This window comes from Rhea pennata, chromosome 20, assembly GCF_028389875.1.
Source record: "Rhea pennata isolate bPtePen1 chromosome 20, bPtePen1.pri, whole genome shotgun sequence".
In the NCBI taxonomy this organism is placed as follows: domain Eukaryota; kingdom Metazoa; phylum Chordata; class Aves; order Rheiformes; family Rheidae; genus Rhea; species Rhea pennata.
This window is the reverse complement of record NC_084682.1, coordinates 8,730,914-8,749,888: the sequence shown is the minus strand read 5'-3', so window position 1 is coordinate 8,749,888 and position 18,975 is coordinate 8,730,914. Positions and strand designations below refer to the sequence as shown.

Genomic DNA, 18,975 nt, shown 5'->3' with positions numbered 1-18,975 from the left:
GTAACTATACTTGAAGAAGACATTACAGATATAACAGTAAAAAAAAAAAAACTTTTTATTTTATCTTTAACAGGCTTGCCTTTTCATTACGTTGATCTGTGTGCTTCTGACTTTTTTTTTTGAGTCAAATAAACTGATTTCCTCACTGTCCAGCATTCTGAGTAGCACTCTTGGATGTTTTTGCTTTCTCCAGACCTATTTCAGAATGATGATTACTAATTTGTGATGTTTTCTGTTCAGTCAAACATTTTTTACCAGTTACTGGAAAAATACCTTCCATGTATTTTTTCTCCTTTGTGATCAGGAGTAGCCAGCATGGATTCAGCAAGGGGAAATCCTGCTTAACCAACCTGATAGCCTTCTATGATGGACTACCTGGCTGGGTAGACGAGGGCAGAGCAATGGATGTTGTGTACCTTGACTTCAGCAAGGCTTTTGACACTGTCTCCCATAACATCCTCCTAGAGAAGCTCAGGAAGTGTGGGTTAGACGAGTGGACAGTGAGGTGGATTGAGAACTGGCGGAAAGGCAGAGCTCAGAGGGTCGTCATCAGTGGCATGGAGTCTAGTTGGAGGCCCGTGGCTAGTGGCGTCCCCCAGGGCTCAGTACTGGGTCCCATCCTGTTCAACTTTTTCGTCAATGACCTGGATGAGGGGACAGAGTGCCTCCTCAGCAAGTTTGCTGATGATCCCAAGCTGGGAGGAGTGGCTGACACACCTGAGGGCTGTGCTGCCATTCAGAGAGACCTGGGCAAGCTGGAGAGCTGGGCGGAGAGGAACCTCCTGAGGTTCAGCAAGGGCAAGTGCAGAGTCCTGCACCTAGGGAGAAATAACCCTAGGCACCAGTGCAAGCTGGGGGCTGACCTTCTAGAGAGCAGCTCTGTAGAGAAAAACCTTGGAGTGCTGGTGGGCGACAGGTTGACCATGAGCCAGAAATGTGCCCTTGTGGCCAGGAAGGCCAATGGTATCCCGGGTGCATCAGGCAGAGTGTTGCCAGCAGGCTGAGGGAGGTGATCCTGCCCCTCTCCTCAGCCCTGGTGAGGCCTCATCTCGAGTACTGCATCCAGTTCTGGGCTCCCCAGTACAGGAGAAACATGGAGCTACTGGAGCGAGTGCAGCGTAGGGCTACGAAGATGATCAGAGGGCTGGAGCACCTGCCCTGTGAGGAATGGCTGTGAGAGCTGGGCCTGTTTAGCCTGGGGGAGAGAAGACTGAGGGGGGATCTGATCAATGTGTACAAGTACCTGAAGGGAGATTGTCAAGGGGACAGGGACAAACTCTTTTCAGTTGTCCCGTGTGACAGGAGAAGAGGCAATGGGCAGAAATTGAAGCACAGGAAGTTCTGCCTGAACGTGAGGGGGAATTTCTTCACTGTGAGAGTGACGGAGCACTGGCACCGGTTGCCTAGAGAGGTTGTGGAGTCTCCTTCTCTGGAGATCTTCAAGGCCCGCCTGGATACAACCCTGACTAACGTGCTCTAAGTGACCCTGCTGAGCAGGGCAGTTGGACTAGATGATCTCCGGAGGTCCCTTCCAACCCTATCGATTCTATGATTCTATGTAAAGGCGACTATTTCCTGAAGTTGACTTTCTCAGTAGAAAAAAATACACTTCTTATTTTTGTGGAGGAGGTCATGAATCTTTTATTACATTCCAGATGAGACTGTCCTGGTGGTAATTACTCTTGACAGCCTTAAGGGAGTGTTCCTTGAGTTCACAGCTTGACTTTATGATATTTTCAGAGCCCTGCACTTTTATTCTCTTTTCCACATAGAAATCAGTTATTTGGGAAACAGTCTACTTTTCCCTTTCGTAGAATAGCTAAGATTGAGGTTTTCTTCTTCTTTAATTTTTCCTCTCATCTGTTGTTATGTTGGCATAATGCCAGTAAAGCGTTGTTGAGGCTAGTAAGAAAAGGCTATCAAGCTCCAGGCAAAATGAGTATTTTCATACTACAGGTGGTAGATTAAGAGTACCATGACTTCATTTAAAATGAAACTTTGCTATCTCCTATTTTGTATAGGAAGTGCTTTGTGAAATTTTACAGGAGTTACGTTCTATACCAACAAGCTCGTTTCTGTGAGATACTTAATTATTAGTAAGGTATAGCAATTCTTAAAAACAAGCAAATGAAAAAGAATATTATGAGTGATGTCTTTTCTTTACCTTTACAGAATACCCTAGTGACTTGAATGGTAATCAAGAGTCGGACAAACTGAAATCTGTCACAAAGTGCTATACTCACATAGAAACCTCATCCAACTCTGCTGATATCGACAAGATGACAAATGGAGAAACGACATCCTTTTGGCAGTCAGATGGGAGTGCTCGCTCACACTGGATACGGTGAGTGACACTGTAATACCCAGCTGAGTTTCAGGATTGTTAGTCCTTCGGTCTTGCAGCCACTAGGGTATAACTGAAAAAAGCTGTGAGTTACTGAGTGACAGATGAATTGATTTGAAAACATAAGTCATACTGATCTTTGCAGAAAGTTTAAAAGCCTAACCACCAAGAAAAGTATTCAGCTGTAAGATACATGCCTCTTTCATGCTGACACATATCCTTGTTCCGTAGCTGAGCTTTTTGACCTGTATTATAGATGCAGGGCTTAGTGTTTCAATGGCAGTACTTTACCATAATCTAGAAAAATCAGTATGTCTTTAGACAAAAATGTTTAGTGGCTGTTTGATAATAAATCTCAGCACATACCTTAAAAAAATGCACTTTTGTTTCTGAGGAATGACTTCTCAGTTGAAATGCTGCTGGGCAATAGAAAATTCTACAGTCTGACTATCAGTGATGACTTTAAGATAAGCCTGTGAATTATTAGATAATTTCCAACAAGTTTATTTATATTTGCAAAAGTAGAAACTCAGTGAGGCTTAGCTGAGATTGTAATATTTGACTTATCTTCTCTTTGCAAGAACATTTTTTTTCTTCTTTACTTTACAGTTTAAAGATGAAACCAGATGTTGTTTTAAGACATCTGTCCATTGCAGTGGCAGCTAATGACCAGAGCTACATGCCACAGCAAGTTACGGTGGCAGTGGGAAGGAATGCCAGCAGTCTCCAGGAGGTCCGAGACGTTCACATTCCGAGCAATATCACTGGCTACGTAACACTGTTGGAAAACGCTAATATTAGTCAGATGTGTGAGTCAATAAATATACCATTGGTCTATTGTTTTGTTGCTTTTTTTTGAAGGTGAAAGGTTGAGCATGTCATAGAATGATGTTGAAATGTCAGTCGTTTCAGAATGAGTCAGAAACTTCTGACTTAGCCCTTGGGTCAGAGAAATTATTTTGATTGTAGTTCAATGATTAGCCCATAGAAGTGTCTTTCTCATGGCATCTCTCTGACTTGAGTTAAGGGTAGAATAGCTAGGATGATTAAAAGGTGCAGTTTCAGTCTCTCAGTTTGAAAGTATTGGGCCATGTTAAGATATCTTTGCTTGCAGAGTGAAACCATATGTTAGATAATAGTATCTAGCAAAAAATCTGTTTCTGAGAGACTTTTTTTTTTTTTTTTTTCTAGAAAACCTCTGAGGAGCAGTCAGATGACTTTTGTGAAGCAGGTTTTATGCTAAGGCTTTCTAAGTAGTGTTATTTTTAAGCCTGGTAGATCTGTGGGTGCTATATTGGAATCAATCACAGCAAAGCTGCTCCTTCCAAAGAAGCCTCACAAATGTCCCTTCAGCTCACAGTGATGCTTTCCACTAAGATAAACTTTCACACCTACAGAAGCAGGCAGCAGACATGTTGTTCTTCAAGCATAACTAAGAGAATGTTATCTATGCAAAATGGTGAAGAACTCTTGTGAGAATTTTTCTGTAAACTCTAAAAATTTGTTTATATGCTTTACCCTTTTCCCACCTCTGTCCTTCTTCCTCCAAGGACAGTTTCTTTTTAGGTTCGATTAGTACTGGTAGTGATTTGACTACCACTTTGAGAGCCTTTTCCTTTTTTTCCTAGTTTCTAGCAGTACAGGGCCATACTACAATGTAATGGAGTAGGCCATTCAGAAGATAAATTTTCCAACTCACTAGTTGCATATTTAAGAAATACACATGTAGATAGTTGTTGTCTAAGAGGTTACATGGTAATTCCTGCTTTGAATACTTGGGTTTTTCTACATCTAGTATAACAGAAGAAATGGAAAAAAAAAAGTCTATTTTGTGTTTTTGACAGATGTACAGATAAATATCAAACGTTGCCTTAGTGATGGGTGTGACACCAGAATCCATGGACTCAGGGCAGTCGGTTATCAAAGAGTTAAGAAGGTGGGCGTCTCAGTATGCGATGCTTCGGCTATTTGGTACTGGTCTCTGCTGACCTCTCTGGTAACAGCTTCCATGGAAACAAATCCAGCATTTGTTCATACTATCTTACAAAATACTCAGTAAGTACCAAACTTCCTTGTTTTTTTTGACTACTTCTAGCCTTTGTCGACTAAAACTAATCTATGTCGTGTAATTGTTTTTCACTCCCTCCATTAAGGTATTTAAACATCGTCTAACTATCAGATTGTTTAAATTTTGATATTTCTCCTTTATCCTTTTGCACATACCAAAACAAATATGGTTCTCCTATCCTTTGTGAGTAACTTGGTAGTTTAGTCATAACTGAATGAACACTGAAAAAATGAGTGTGTGGTTTTTTTTTTTTTTTTTGCTATCTTTTGGCTTGTAATGTTTTCAGGAAGCCTAAAATAAACTGATTTTCTGATTCACAAACTTTGCTTGTGAATATTGGTCGCTTTCCACTTTTGAATGGAGTTGAGTTTAGCTTGTTTTCAGCAATTTTTGCTTGCGTAATGCCTTGCCAGGAGTTACGTGGGGATAAAGCAGGGTATGTGCAGCATCTCTGCGCAAATGTTTGTCTTGTGGTGATTGGCTGCTCTGCTGTATAACATTTCCTTGTCCAGCTGCCAAACCCTTTGCTCGATGACTTGAAGGTTTGGAATCCTAATGAAATCGCAGCACGCCCACACCAACTTTTATAGAGCTTAGTTAGCACGATGCCACCAGGCTTAAGAGCACCACTGTCATTAGGTTAATGAGTACTGCAGGCTAAAGTCCATTAAGCTTATCTGCAATTTGTCTCATCTATGAAACCTTTTTAAAGTTTAGATAACTTTATATGTGCTTATTTCTGCCTGAGGAAGGTTCACAGTGGCATGGCTTTGCCAGAAGTGAGGGCCTTCAGTTGTTGCTACAGTTTGTTAGAAGTATAACATGAATCTTGGGCTAATGTGGCCTAAAAACTTTAAAAAAAGGAAATCTTGACAGAAAGCAGGAGTTATGAATTCAGTGTTTGGAATTAAAAAGCCAAAAACCAAACTTCAGAATTAGAATTACTTTGATGTAACTGCCCACTCTCCAGACCCATACTGGACAACTGAGCATTACACAGCTGCAAATTGTTTCAGTGATAATCCAGATATGTTATTTTAATCTTAGCCTAGACATTATTTTGTTTGTTTTTCTTGTGTGCTTCTTAGTACTTACTTTGGTTCATCTTTATCCCCTATTTATTGCTTATCTAATTGCTATTTTTTTACTAAAATATTACTATATATGACTTAATCATTTGAAACAGAAACTTAAAAGACTTTTTAACACTAAACTAAATATTTGGGTATTTCAAGGATGTTGATAGCTTATTTGTTTTGCATACGATACAGTTCTATCTATTAGTTTTGGCTAAATTCATGGTGAGTTGAAATTTGCTGATTTAAAAAGAAAGAATGTGGAGGGAGGAAGAATAGAATCAGAATATTTCACCGTATATGTTGTACATATAGGTAAACATTCTGCCTAAAAGGTAGAATATTTATTAACAGATCTTACTGTTAATAACTCATTTGAGTGAGACAGTAGCAGCACATCTTTTCTAGGAATTCCTATTTTCAGTGGTTATTACATTACCTTAGGAAATAGAACAGAAATTCTGATCTCAGTTAATAAACTTCTTAGTTTTCGTAATTATTTTGAAAGAATTTAAAGAAAATCTTTCCTTTTTTTTTAATGGAAGGATTAATAGGAAGGATGCTCTTGCAAAATTCTAAAACTTTTTAAAGTAGTATTTAGTCACATTTAGAAGTTACTTCTCCTGTTTGTAGAAAGTTAGTTTCTAAACTCCTTGATGTATTTGTGTGTCATTAAATGTGAGATTGAGATCCAGGATTGCATAACAGTGGTTGACTTTCTCCAGATAGTATTTTCAAAAGGAAAAGACTGCATTGCATTCTATCATCTGTGTAAGTAGCTTCTGAATGCAGAAAGAACCTATAGACACCTAGTCATTAAAGCATAAAGATTGAAACTTCTCATTCACTTTAGAAGACTTTCTTTGATTCTGTCTCACTTTCTGATGTTATGCTCTATCTTTTTTTACTAGGAAAGCACTGCAACACATGCCACCTCTTTCCCTAACACCAGGCTCTACAGATTTTTCAAGTTTCTTATCTCCAAATGTTTTGGAAGAAGTAGATAGCTTCCTTATTAGAATAACAAGGTGAGATTATGCTGATGTACTTTGACATGGTGGAAAATGATACATAAAAATTTTTATGGCAAATGTATCTTCCTTATTTGTATTTACCTGCTCTTTTTTTAGTACTTTGGAAAAAATCAATGACGTTAAGAATTATCACCTTAGATTTTTAATTCAAGCATGATTTGTATTTATTTAAAAGCAAAGTGCCTACCCATTGTCTCTGATCTGAAATGCCGTGTGGGAGTGTAATTTAACATTAAGATGAAGTGTAGTGGTTTAAATGGGGCTAGGGGAAGTTTGATGAAGAAGAAATTTCAACTCCAAATAATTTCAAAGGTCATTTTGTTTACATGAGCCTGTACTGTGCCAGAGCACTTCAGGACATGGAGTAGGCCAAGCAGGAACTACTGATAATAGGAAAACGGAAACTGAGCTGGGATAGCTGTTGACAGTAACTAGTCTAGTTGGTGTGACAGCCTGACATAGGTGGGTTTTGCAACGCTGACTGCTGTTTGAAGAAACCATATTTTCACAGAGACTGCTGCAAAACACAACACCTCTAAGAAGCCAGTGTCCATTTGTGCGAGTAGTTTAGGCTTTTTTCACTGGTCCTCATCTCATCTGGGAAAAAGTGGAGCATCCAGACGGCCAGATTCATTTCATAGCTTTCCTTCTGGGGACTGGGTCTGCATGGAACAGATTTTATTGCTCTGCAGAATTCTCTCTAAAATCAGGTATCAAGTATTTATTCTAGCAACTGCAGCAAGCCACGTAGCTACTACGTTTTATAATTTGGTGGCTTAAAGAGTTTTCCAGATAGGTTACCACACACAAAAGAGGTATCACGTATGAAAGTAGTACTTAATGCACTTGATTTCTCTAACTCGTTTTTTTTTCCTGATTTTTCTTTTATATCTGTTTTTCATTCTTTTTTTGTTGTTGTTTTGTTTCTCCCTAGTTGTTGTACCACTCCAGAGGTTGAGCTTACACTCTTGGCCTTTGCCTTAGCCAGAGGGAGTGTTGCTAAAGTGATGAGTTCCCTTTGTACAATCACTGATCATCTGGACACTCCATACAAGGCTTCATCACTTATTGCTTCTATGGCCACAGTTAGACAGAACCTGCTGTATAAATATGGTAAATGAATAATTTGTTGGATCCTTAACTGGTGTACTAAATACGATATACAGCTTTCTAAATTGTTTTATTGGTTGTTCTGTTGAGGTTTAAAATTATACAAGACTTCTAAGTTAATGACTATCTCCAAAAAGATGTGCCTTTTGAAGCTCAAGTGCTTCGCATTGGTAGTAGATAAGCTTTCTGTGATCCAAGAATCAAACCAGGTATTGTGATCTTGAGGGGAAAAAACATAAACTTAATGGACAGTGGCCTTTAAATCAAGACTGTGATAGTGTTTGTATTGTATTGAATTATCTGATATCATTGGTGGTTTTTTTTCCAATAATACACTTTTTTTCTGTTTAGCTTCATTAAGTAATCTCTCTTCCACACGCTCGCATGCGCACTTGTTTTAAATGTGAAAATAATGCCATTAACGCCTGTGTACAGTTCTCTTATTTCCACTTTTGTAAATTAACCTGTCTTAAGTTGTTTGTTATAACATAAGGCAGTATGATTTTGCTGTAAATATTGATTGTACTTGTTTTGTAATTGATTATTTTCTAGGGTGTCAGCTCCTGAGGTTATCATTTTTCTTGCTGAAGAATTTTTCACTTTGTTTGCCTTGTATGTTTTGTCAGGACTTCTTGGCTTGTGCCAAATATTACATTAAATATCTTTGTAATTATAGGATTAGTATTTTCTTTCAAAAGCTTTGCAATTTGCTCAGTTTTCTCCAAATAACTGTTTCTTTTGCCACAAACAAGTGATATTTCATGTGTTGTGAATTCCAAAGTGTACAAGCAATTGAAGGAACATTTGCTGTCACGAGTTTGTGTCCTTCTGTCCGTATCTAAAACTTCAGCTATGATGTTAGACTAGCATATCTCTTGCACTCCAGTTCCTCCTCCCTTTTGTCTGACAATGGTAAAAAGCTCATAGTTTTGTGATTCTTTTAGTTCAATTGTTTTCTGTATGAAGGACCTAAAACCAGAAAACAGGTTGCATGTTTTATGAAGTTGACAAACCTGTTCATTTGCTTTCTTTAGGAAAACCATTGCGACTAACCTTGCAAGCATGCGATGTAAAGGGGAAAGAAGATAAATCAGGACCTGAAAACCTGCTTGTGGAGCCATGGACGGGGGATGGTAAGAGCAAAGACTTAAATTATAAAATGTTTGACCAGATACGAAGAAGTAGTTTGGATTTTTCGATGTTACCATGTCTGTGGTGCAGTTGCTTATGTATTTAGCAGGGCTTGATAGTTTTAAAATATGAAAGGTTTGTATATAAGTGCATGTAAATTCTAGTTTACAGCAAGGTGAATCTCAGGAATTGATACATTTTCAAAAACAGATTGGGATTTGGAAGGAGGAATGATTGACCCTTTATGTGGATGTAAGCAGTAAGCTGTCACAAAGAAAATTATACTAGAGCGTGATTTGTAGGGTGAAGTCGTGAAGCACTTGCAGATCACTTTCCAAATATTAATGGAGACCTATGGTAAGAATCACTGAAGTTTACAGTAACTATACACAACTATTATTTCTTTAAAGCTTAGCTTTGTTAATAGAATATATTCTAAAATATGCACTGGTTGTAAGTGAAGGAAGGTGATTTTCTTTTTTCTCAGCCTCCTTTTTAACTGAAGTGGCTCCCAATCTTTATGGAAAAACGTGTGTACTATTTTGTGTCATACTGCTTTTAAACTGAACTGTTATGACAGAAAATTCGGCACATACTAAATGCTTATATTGTTTGCTTGCTCATGTGTATGGTTTCAATTTTTTAAATTGTTTTGTGGATTGCCTACTGATGTGGATCACAGTTTGAGGAAAAGTGAGTTATCAGTGAATAGAGCCACAAGCCAAAATTATATTTGGGAGTTATTACTAAACTTCTAAACTTTAGAGGGGGAACACTCTGCATCTGCAGCAATTTCAAGTCCCAGGAGAGACACTGGTAAGATACCTAGCATGATACCATATTTCTGTGTGTCTTTTACCCTTTCACTTGAAAACGTTTTCAGATCATCTATGTTCCCATTGTGTCTTTAGGTTTTCTTACTGAAACTGGGAAGACCAGAGCAAGTATTATTCTTTCTACTGGAACTGAATCTTTATTTCAGGTGACACAAATTAGAATAAAGGTATGTAGTTCTCTCATGCTTTTCAAGTAGAGGCCTTCCCTCCCCCCCCCCCCATGGTAGCATTGACTATAACAAAACCAAAAAACTCTTGTACGAATTGAAATTTTAATTTGATGAAATTGTATTATATTTGGATTTTGATTTTGTGTAAATCAGAGGAAACTTAAAGAAATGCAGATCTGAGTTTGTTTCAAAGGACCACGAGCATGCAGTAGAAACAGAGCTGTTTATTTTATGTTGCTTTTGTGCGTATCATGTAATATACTCAAGCCAGTGAATCTTAGGTGGGTGATTTCTAATCTCAGGTGTATGGTTTCTCTCTAAAAAGTACCTTGTATTTAAAATAAATTTGTGGCTTTGTGAGAGGTAGGTTTCAAGATACGGCATGAGAGTTCAAATTAATTCTCATGGTTAGGAGACAATCTGCAATGAGATTTCTGTAGCTGAATTTATTTACTTACCCATTATTTAAGGCAGAGTGGTAGTTTAATTACTGGAACATGGATGTGTATTTCAGTGTCTGAGAAAATTAAACATGTATGGAGTTCTGGCAAGTAAAATCTAGCTGGAACTGGAGAGACAACAACTAAACTGTTTTAACATTGCAGTGTACTAATACCAGGATACATAATTTTGCTTTTGTGCTTTAAAGAAAATGCATGTATGTATATAAAATCAGAATGAGAATTAGTATGTGGAACTACAACTATTGTTAGGGTACTAGTAGGGTAATAACTGTAGTGAGCATTAACTGTAGATGTGATCCTTATTGTGTGGGTTACAAAAGCTTTCATAACACTTCTGTTATGGTTCTAGAACTGTGCTTTTATTTTTCTTCTTCAGGTAGAAGTCATAATGTGATTCCAGAGACCAGTTCTGTCAGTACTTAGTTGCTTTCTGTAACCCTTTTCTGTGGAAGCAATAGCTTCTTTTATTGTCAGCTTTTACATACATTACTCTGGATTTGTTCTTTTAGGTTCGAAGAGGTGCCATTGGGGCCCAGTGTGGGCTGGTGTTTGCCTATAATAGCTCTTCAGAAAAATTCCATGCAGAGGAACATTTCAGAAGATTTGAAAGCTATGACAAATGGAAGTTACGTGAATTTAAGCAATTTTTGAAAAACAGGTATATGTGGACTTTTTGTCATGGATACATTGAAAGTAAATGTTATACCAAACCTTTTTGCAATGCCACTTGAACTACTGAGACATGCTCCAAATGACTTAAAAAGTAGTGCATCATTTAATGGCTACCTGTCTGACTTTATTGAATCTTAATTTGATATTTATGATGGAAAAAGCATACCGCTATTGTTTTCAACCTGTCAATTTAAAGACCTGTTTAAAAAAGGATATAACAAAACAAACTGTCTACTTCAGGTGCACATCTATGATAGCAGATAGCAATAACTATTTAAAATTAGCTTTTATTAAATTGCTTTAGGAATGAGGGGAGGTTAAGGTCCATGGCTTAAAAAAAAAGATTTCCTTAAAACTAATGAAATGATTTAAAATATTCTTAGCTGTTTCATCTCTAATCTTTACAGCCATAATGTGCTAAAAATACTTCAGTAGCATAACAGCAGCTTGGCAGTTTCTTTAAACATTTTTTTTTTAAAACTTGTTAAATTCTTTTATACATAGAAGCAGTTGTTCGTGTGATGATTTGGGAGATGATGATCCTGTTGGCTGGTTTGAGGTGGAAGAAGAATGGGATGAGGTTGATGTCAAAATGCAACAATGCAGAGTTTCCCAAGTAAGAAACCGTAAGAATTCATTAGCCTCGTCACCATGAGCAAAGGGTCATCTCTGTGCTATATTGTAATAGCAAGCGAAATAAACATAATTTTCATTTATGCACAGATAACTCTTGTGGGTAGAGGTAAAAGTCAATGGCCATCTCCTTAAAAGAATGATTTGACTTTTGATCTCTGAGTTTCATTCTTCTTCTGTGTGTATACGTGTTTCAATTACATGGTGCTTCGGGATCAAAATTAATGCAAAATTGTATGCTAATACATGCATTAGTGGTTTTATGATGAAGAAATATTTCTAAAAAGGCTGATGTAATTGTTACTGTATTTTAATATCTGGAACAATTAACAGCTGCATTGTTGCAGCATTTAGTCTTTTAGGGCCAAATTCTACAACCCTTATTTTAAGTAACAAACAGTTACTCAGTATTTCCATGAGTTAGATTGAATTCTCTGAGGAATATGGGACCTCTCCATTTCAAGAGTGACAGAACATGGATTTTGATTTGTAGGGAGTTTTGTTTTTCATACCCTGCATTTTTTTTTCCTGGAATCAGCTGTTGCATAGTTCCCCAAACCTTTCTCCTACCATGGAAATCGGCAGAAATTGCAGCAGAGTTTTAAATCAACTGGCATTTTTCCAAAACTTTCACTACTTGCTAAGAGATTCTTCTGTTTGTGTAATGCTTGGTCCCTTAGACTTCTGAGTGTACGGAATTAATAAGTACCCTTGGATGGTGGAATTTGCTGTTCCCATCAACTTCTAGTTTTGTATCTTACTGTGGACAGGTTGCCTAAAAGTATGTTGCAAGTATTTCTTGGTGATCTTCTGCTAGCTTTTAAATGCAGATGGTATTTTTTTCAACTGAAAAAATGCTGTAGCTATAGAGACAAGAAATAGAGCATACAGAATGAATGATAATTAATTAACTTTGCAGCTGTCTGTAGAGCTCACAGAATCATCACCATAACTTTGGGGAAATGGGAAGAATGTAAGTGAGGACGCCAAGCTTAGTCTGAATCTCAGACTTAGCATCTTAGGAGCCTGGGACTGACTGACAGGCAGTAAACCTTGTTCATCCCCACCTGCTCTGCACGTCTGTGCACTCGCATCTTATGAAAGCCTAGTTTATACTGACTTTTAAAACCAAACCTTGTGCTTTGTTTGTATCCTTCTAGTACTTAATGATAAAGTTCTTATGCACGAGGCAAGACACAGCAGAACGGCTGGGAGTCCAAGGCCTAAATGTTCTTGGGTATCTTCGGCCTATGCGAGAGGAACCCAATAGGAGCATGAACTGCTTGCAGTGCAGGAAGATGGATGATGATACAGTTTGTGGCACAACTCTTCTCCTGAAGACACTTCATTTCATCCAGCAGCTTGCGCAGGACCTGGTATTCTTACTTCTTGGCTGTTTTTAAGCATGTTTGCTGTGCTATGAAGCAATAAGGTCATACTAACAGTAATTAATAGCCTTGTGAATAGATAAGCCAAAGTGTTACTAATAACTAGTAGTAATAATTAATAGTACCACTCTATGAGGGGAAAAAATTATTCTTTGCAGTGAAGTGGTACGGCTGGTATGCACTGATATATGTCAGTCACTTCTGAGGATATGTTCATGTTTTGTTCATATAGCTCATGCTTCAGTGCCTTTGAACTTCAGATTCTGAGCCCTGTGCATTTTATTTTGTCTGTTGCATCTACAGAATAATTTTTGAACCGGTTATTTACTTTCAACCACATTATGCAAAGAGCTAGAGATTGTAAAGCCTCTTTTTTGGGAGGGGTGGAGGAAAGGAACAGGGCATTTGGAAAGAGGAGAGTGCTTTGTGAAGGGGAAGGTTTCAGCATGAATGTAAAATTTAGATACCAGAAAATCTAAGCAGGTGGAAGAACTTTCACTAGCTGCAAATTTATGGGAAAATAGGCTGCCTTAAGCCCAGTGCTCAGGGATCTACTCTTTATAAATATGTCATATGTAGAGTTAATTTTTTCAATCCTGTATTTTCTTAACCTCTTTAAGGTTCAACAGAAGGAGAGTGGATTAAAATACAAGTCTTTTTTAGATTTCACGGGCCTTGATTTGCAGCTGTTCTGGAATTTTTATAATAAACTTCACCAAAAGTAAGTCACATCTTTGCTGTGTGGTAAAGCACAAGTCTGTGTGTATATGTATAAATAAAGTATGCTTGGTTTGGTTGCAGCAGTTTCTTCTTCCTAAACTGTATCATTTACATAAATACCATTTGCATACTTTTGCCATATGGGTTTTTAACTATAATGTTATGTAGAAGCTTGAGTTGCAGATCTGTTTACCTGGTAGTTAGAGGTTTTTTATGTCTTTTATTCATCTGAGATAGTGACTCTATCATAGTAGTTTTTTTGATAGAAAAGAGCTTCTCCTTTTCTAGTTTTTACTTCTGTTTTATGTTTTCTTATAGCCCAAGGGAAGAATGCATCTTTGCTCAAGCAGTGCTTTTGCAGCTTCTCCAGAGCTGCTTTTCTGTACTTACTGGAGACAATAAAACTGCTAAACCTCAAGAAACTTCTCAGAGTAAAACACCTGGTCATACAGAAGCTGCAGAAGAGCTTTACAAACATTTGTGTGAAGGTATTTTGCATTCAATATATTAACTGCTTTGTCTGTTCTGGCTTGCAAGTGTTTTACAGTAGTTAGAATTTTGGAAACTATTTTTATTCCTAATGACCAAAACAACTACTGTTCCTTTGTTGCTTCTTCAGGTCAATATGTATTAAATAGTCTATCACAACAAAACTTTCCTTGACCCTTTGAAGTGGTTTGAAAGACTTCTTTGGCAACATGCGGCCTAGAAGTGGCTGCAATAAAGAATTTCTTTAGAACCTGTTACCTGCCTGAAGCAGCTGAAAATGTGATGCTTTAACTGTAATGTTACTGAGATTCACTTATTTCAGATATTTCATATAAATCATCTTACAAGGAGCCTGTAAGTTGTTAAAGAAGCACAGGGAAATTTTTAGAGTGAGTGAAGAGAATAGGAATTGCACCTTAGATTTCATTGAAAGTAGGATTTCACCTTCTTTATTCAAGTACTTTTTTTTTTCTTTTTTTTTTTTTTTTTGTTATTAGCTAAGTCTTCTGAAAAGCAAGCTAGAGATAAGCAAGTTTATATGGAATCTGTTACATTTTGAAAGCTTTATTAGCTTTGGTTAGTTGACAAGTCTTAATGTTCCTGGAATTCATTTACTCATTTGAACAAATATATCCCTAGGAAGATCTTTTCTGCTAGAAGTGAAAATGGTTCTCCTCATTTTCTATCCCTATAACAGGCTTGCAAAGACATTTGTAAAATAACACATTTAATTCAATTGTGCCACTAGTAAATTAGTTAGAGTATTAATTTGAATTTATCTCTTTTTTTTTTTTTTATTTTCCCTGAGCAGTAGTGGACATGGGGAACAGTAACTTCATGCCAATGAAAATGCTAAAACAGGAAGTTAAGAACACATTACTCAGTGGAGCAGCAGTCTTTTTTCCAGATAGACAAACCAGGCGTCAGCAGCTCTTCGCTATGATGGTAAACAATGAAAGGAGAAAATGATTGTTCGGTACCCACTTTCATGAGTTCAGTTGCATTTCTTTATGCAGAAAAGAGGCCAAATCTGAGTTCTCATTGTCAAATATTGTATATTTAGCCCCATTAAAATAAGAACCCTTTTTGTCTGTCTTCTTTTCATTTCTTTGCCTCTTAGTGCCTCTCTCCGCTTCCCTCCCTCCAGGTTATACAAAGAAAAAGGGGCTATGCTGCCTTTATGACCAAAAATGAATAGTTTGAAATCAGATCAGTCTCTGAAAATGTCTTTCACACAAGATCTTTATATACTTAAAGTACTATGCAAACATATTTAGGGGATTCCCTATCATCTTTGCTTTTAATGATTCTAGATTAATTATGCCTTGCTTACACTTTTACCTTGTACTTACGGTTGTATGTAACTACCTATTAGGAGACTGAATTGCATGGAAGGAGGTTTTCTGTGTGTGTGTGTATGTGTCTATATATATTATATATATTTATATATATATTTATATGTATGTTCTTATGTCTTGAAGTCTGTGAAAACTTATTCTAAAAATTCTACTTTTTCTGTTTTTCCTAATCCTAAAGAAATATTGAAAATTAAGTAGTTCCACATTTCATTTTAACTGCCTTTATATGTCGATCTCTTTGTGGTCTTGCTAAACACATTTCTTTCATCGATATATTGATCTCAGACTAAAAATACAAAATCTGAGATGTTGCATCATTATTTGTGGTAAAATAGTAAGCAATTCAATTAATTGTTTAATTGAAAAATGCTGTTAAAATTCCTCTTTTAGCAAGTCATAAAATGATGACCATTTAGTCATTGTTGGAGGATTGACTGCTCAGTTTTAATGGAGTTGAACTTCTACATTCATGGAGTTTTAAGGAATATCTTTAAAGTTTTAATGAAAATGTTTACTTAAAATCATTTCTTGGTTGTGCAAATGCTGGTCCTTCTGTAATCAACAAAACTTCTGTTGTTCGTTCTTCTCTCCACCCTCTTTTTTTTTTTGTTTTGTTTTTACATGGAATTTATAATTCTTCCTCAAAGAGGAGAGAAATAGAACATATCAAAAATCTTTTTCCTTTTTTAGAAAAACATCACAGAGCAAGAACATAAGCAATCTGTACATCTTGCCTTCAGATCATTGTGTACCCACTTCAGGTAAGGGGTCTTGATACTGAAAATTACATCTGATACCCCGCTTTTGTAAATAAATTCATATTTAATCCTTTTTACGAATGTAATTCCTCTGGAAAATAATTCTACAGAATAGCCAACTGACGTTGCCTAAGGTAGGAGAATACTGCTACTGAAGTTCTTTATCAACTGAAAGGCTATATAAAATATTACCAAGGATAACAGGCATTCTGGAAATGACAGCCTACTGCTCATGGAGTTTTGCTGGGCTGTCTTTTTAAATAACTGTTTGTCAGTGGTGGTGGTGGTGTGTTTTTTTTTTTTTTAATTTATTTTTTTTTCCATTTGGATTCATTGGAAACAAACACTTTTGACTTTAATGGTAATGATGCAGTAGGACCTCTACAGATTTGTCATCAAGATAACTAAATTTTGTATTTTGAACTTTGTTGGTTACTAAGATAATCTTTGTTTTGTAGTGATCAAGATCCAAGCGGACTCTTACTCTTACCAGAGAAAGGAGTTTCTGCAGGTTTTGACATAAGTGAAGTGCTGTCAGTCATGGACACCCTTCTGCTAGTGGCAGCAAGAGAGGTAGTTGTCTGTGCGCTGTTCCTCTTCCCACTTCTCTGCTGTCATTTTTGTGTGTATTCGAACACACGCTGCATGCCTAGGATACACACTAAAGAAACCAATGTGCCTTTCCTGAGTAAAGCTGTTCATGTCTGTGGTATTACATTTTCCTACCAGTATAAATATTTTTAATATTCCTATTTCGTAATGGTAGGGTAAGTAATGTAGGAGATGGGGATTTTTTTTCCGTAGCATTAAAGAGAATCCATGGCAACCTGTTAACTCTATGAACATAAACAGAAGCAGTCATCCCATATTGGGAGGTTAGAATCTGTCATACTACTAAGGGAGGTGTAAATGGAGGAGGAGGGTCTTTTATCAAAAGTTAAAAAAAAAATGTACTTAGAACACTAGTTACTCAAATGTAGCATAGCTACTTAAAATTGGGATTTATTAAAGCATATTACTTCATGATGTTATATACTACAATTGCATTTAATTTTGGAGGAGGATGTTAAGTACTGTCGTGCTTTACTTGCTGCTTAATGTGTGTCAATCTGCAGCAGAAGAGATTATCCTTTCACTGTATTCTTTTATTTTTCAGTGTGAAATGATGATGCTGGATGTTGCACAGCAAGAGAGTGGAACAGTCTTGTCTTCCTTATTCTGGTCTGTTCAGGGTAGCCTCCTTTCCTGGTGCTACCTGCAACTTAAGGGTAGCGATAATTCAGCCAAGGATCTTGCTGTAGAAATACTTAAAAACTGTAAGTGCTAAGACTGAATACACAATTAAATACGATGTAATATAGGACTTTAAAATATGATTTTGAAAATAGCAGTTTAGTAAGGGTTTATTAGCAGATAATGTGCCTTATAACTATCATAACATTTCGAATGTGTCTCAGAAGGAATTTATAGGCATATCAAGCAATTTAAAAATACCAATATGACTGAAATTGTGTGTTGAGGTAATCCTTGAAAAACATTTCAGTAAGTTATGGGGCTCAAATACTGAAAAAAGTACAGTTACAGACTTACATCTGAGCATCTTGGTTTTTTTAAATGTCCGTTATTTTGATTCACTTCTGTGTGGATTGTATATATTTTCCCAGATGTCTATGGTAGGAAGAAGAAAGGAATGTTCTTCAGCTAGACACTTCTAAGATGTGTTTCACTAAAGCAATATTTTTCTTAAAACAATATTAAACAGCTCAGTATTAAATAACTAATTAGGCCAAATATTAATGACGATATGTCTGGAAATTTATGTAAAGTTACTTCATATTTATTTTGTGATACTGTATTGCATTTAGAAATAGTCAAAGCCTATAGCTTAAAAACTACTAGCCTTGCTTGTTACGTAAGCTGCATTTCTTAGTTATGGAGGGAGGCAGTTGGGTACACTGCACTGAGATTATTGGAACAGTCTTAGAGTGCTTGGTTAAATTACGGCTGATTCTATTGAGTTCTTTTATTTGATTGGTATTTTTTCTTTTAATTTTGTTAACAAGCATATCTTGTTTCTCACAATAGAAATATCACAGAAAACTTCTCTGAACTGTTTTCACTCTTGAATATCACTTCCTTAGGGCAGCAGATGTCTTTCGTGTTGTGCACATCACCATACACTTAGTAGTGTTTGATAAAGCAGGTTGTGGTACTAAATTAAGGTGGCTATTAAGGGTTTTTTTTCTCTTTAGATGTGGGCCAGTTCCTGTCAAATATCAGAACGATTTTGCAGTCACTTTTATCTCAGTATAGTGGCAAAACAATAGTAGAAAAAATAAGTAACTCTGTCTTTGCTATGGCAACTCGTCAGCTGGTAAGTGAACGTTGGGATTTTGTACTATTCCCCAGTAGCATTGTTACGTTTACACGTGTTGTAATGAAAACTGTGTGTTTTTTCTCTTAGGTGATCTTCCTGTTGGATTTTTGCACTTTAGACATTCCATACTGTACCCTGTTGCAGGGATTCAGCACTTTGATAGAACCACTGAAAAACCTTTGTAGTGAACCTCATAAGGTAACTAAAGATACAGGCAGACAGTTCCAACCTCAGATTTCCTGTATACTTCTGAATTCTGTCTTTCACTCTCTGATCATTCTTGTGTGAACATGTACTTCTTTAGAATTTTGTTAATACTGTTGAGCATTTTGCTTGATTGGAACTCC

General features: G+C 36.7%; 1 protein-coding gene across 2 annotated transcripts in view; it reads left to right on the top strand.

Annotated features, from left to right (window-relative positions):
- Window positions 1–18,975, top strand: part of ZZEF1 (zinc finger ZZ-type and EF-hand domain containing 1) — a 62,256-nt gene that overhangs the window by 5,519 nt on the left and 37,762 nt on the right. For both annotated transcript variants that reach the window (XM_062592242.1, XM_062592243.1), the window contains exons 4-21: window positions 2,173–2,344; window positions 2,954–3,153; window positions 4,189–4,399; window positions 6,400–6,516; window positions 7,457–7,635; window positions 8,667–8,765; window positions 9,675–9,766; window positions 10,743–10,891; window positions 11,410–11,521; window positions 12,699–12,914; window positions 13,547–13,647; window positions 13,965–14,134; window positions 14,947–15,080; window positions 16,184–16,254; window positions 16,710–16,824; window positions 17,408–17,567; window positions 18,504–18,625; window positions 18,716–18,826. In XM_062592242.1, coding sequence (XP_062448226.1) covers window positions 2,173–2,344; window positions 2,954–3,153; window positions 4,189–4,399; window positions 6,400–6,516; window positions 7,457–7,635; window positions 8,667–8,765; window positions 9,675–9,766; window positions 10,743–10,891; window positions 11,410–11,521; window positions 12,699–12,914; window positions 13,547–13,647; window positions 13,965–14,134; window positions 14,947–15,080; window positions 16,184–16,254; window positions 16,710–16,824; window positions 17,408–17,567; window positions 18,504–18,625; window positions 18,716–18,826 — 2,531 coding nt within the window. The remainder of the gene's footprint in view (window positions 1–2,172; window positions 2,345–2,953; window positions 3,154–4,188; window positions 4,400–6,399; window positions 6,517–7,456; window positions 7,636–8,666; window positions 8,766–9,674; window positions 9,767–10,742; window positions 10,892–11,409; window positions 11,522–12,698; window positions 12,915–13,546; window positions 13,648–13,964; window positions 14,135–14,946; window positions 15,081–16,183; window positions 16,255–16,709; window positions 16,825–17,407; window positions 17,568–18,503; window positions 18,626–18,715; window positions 18,827–18,975) is intronic.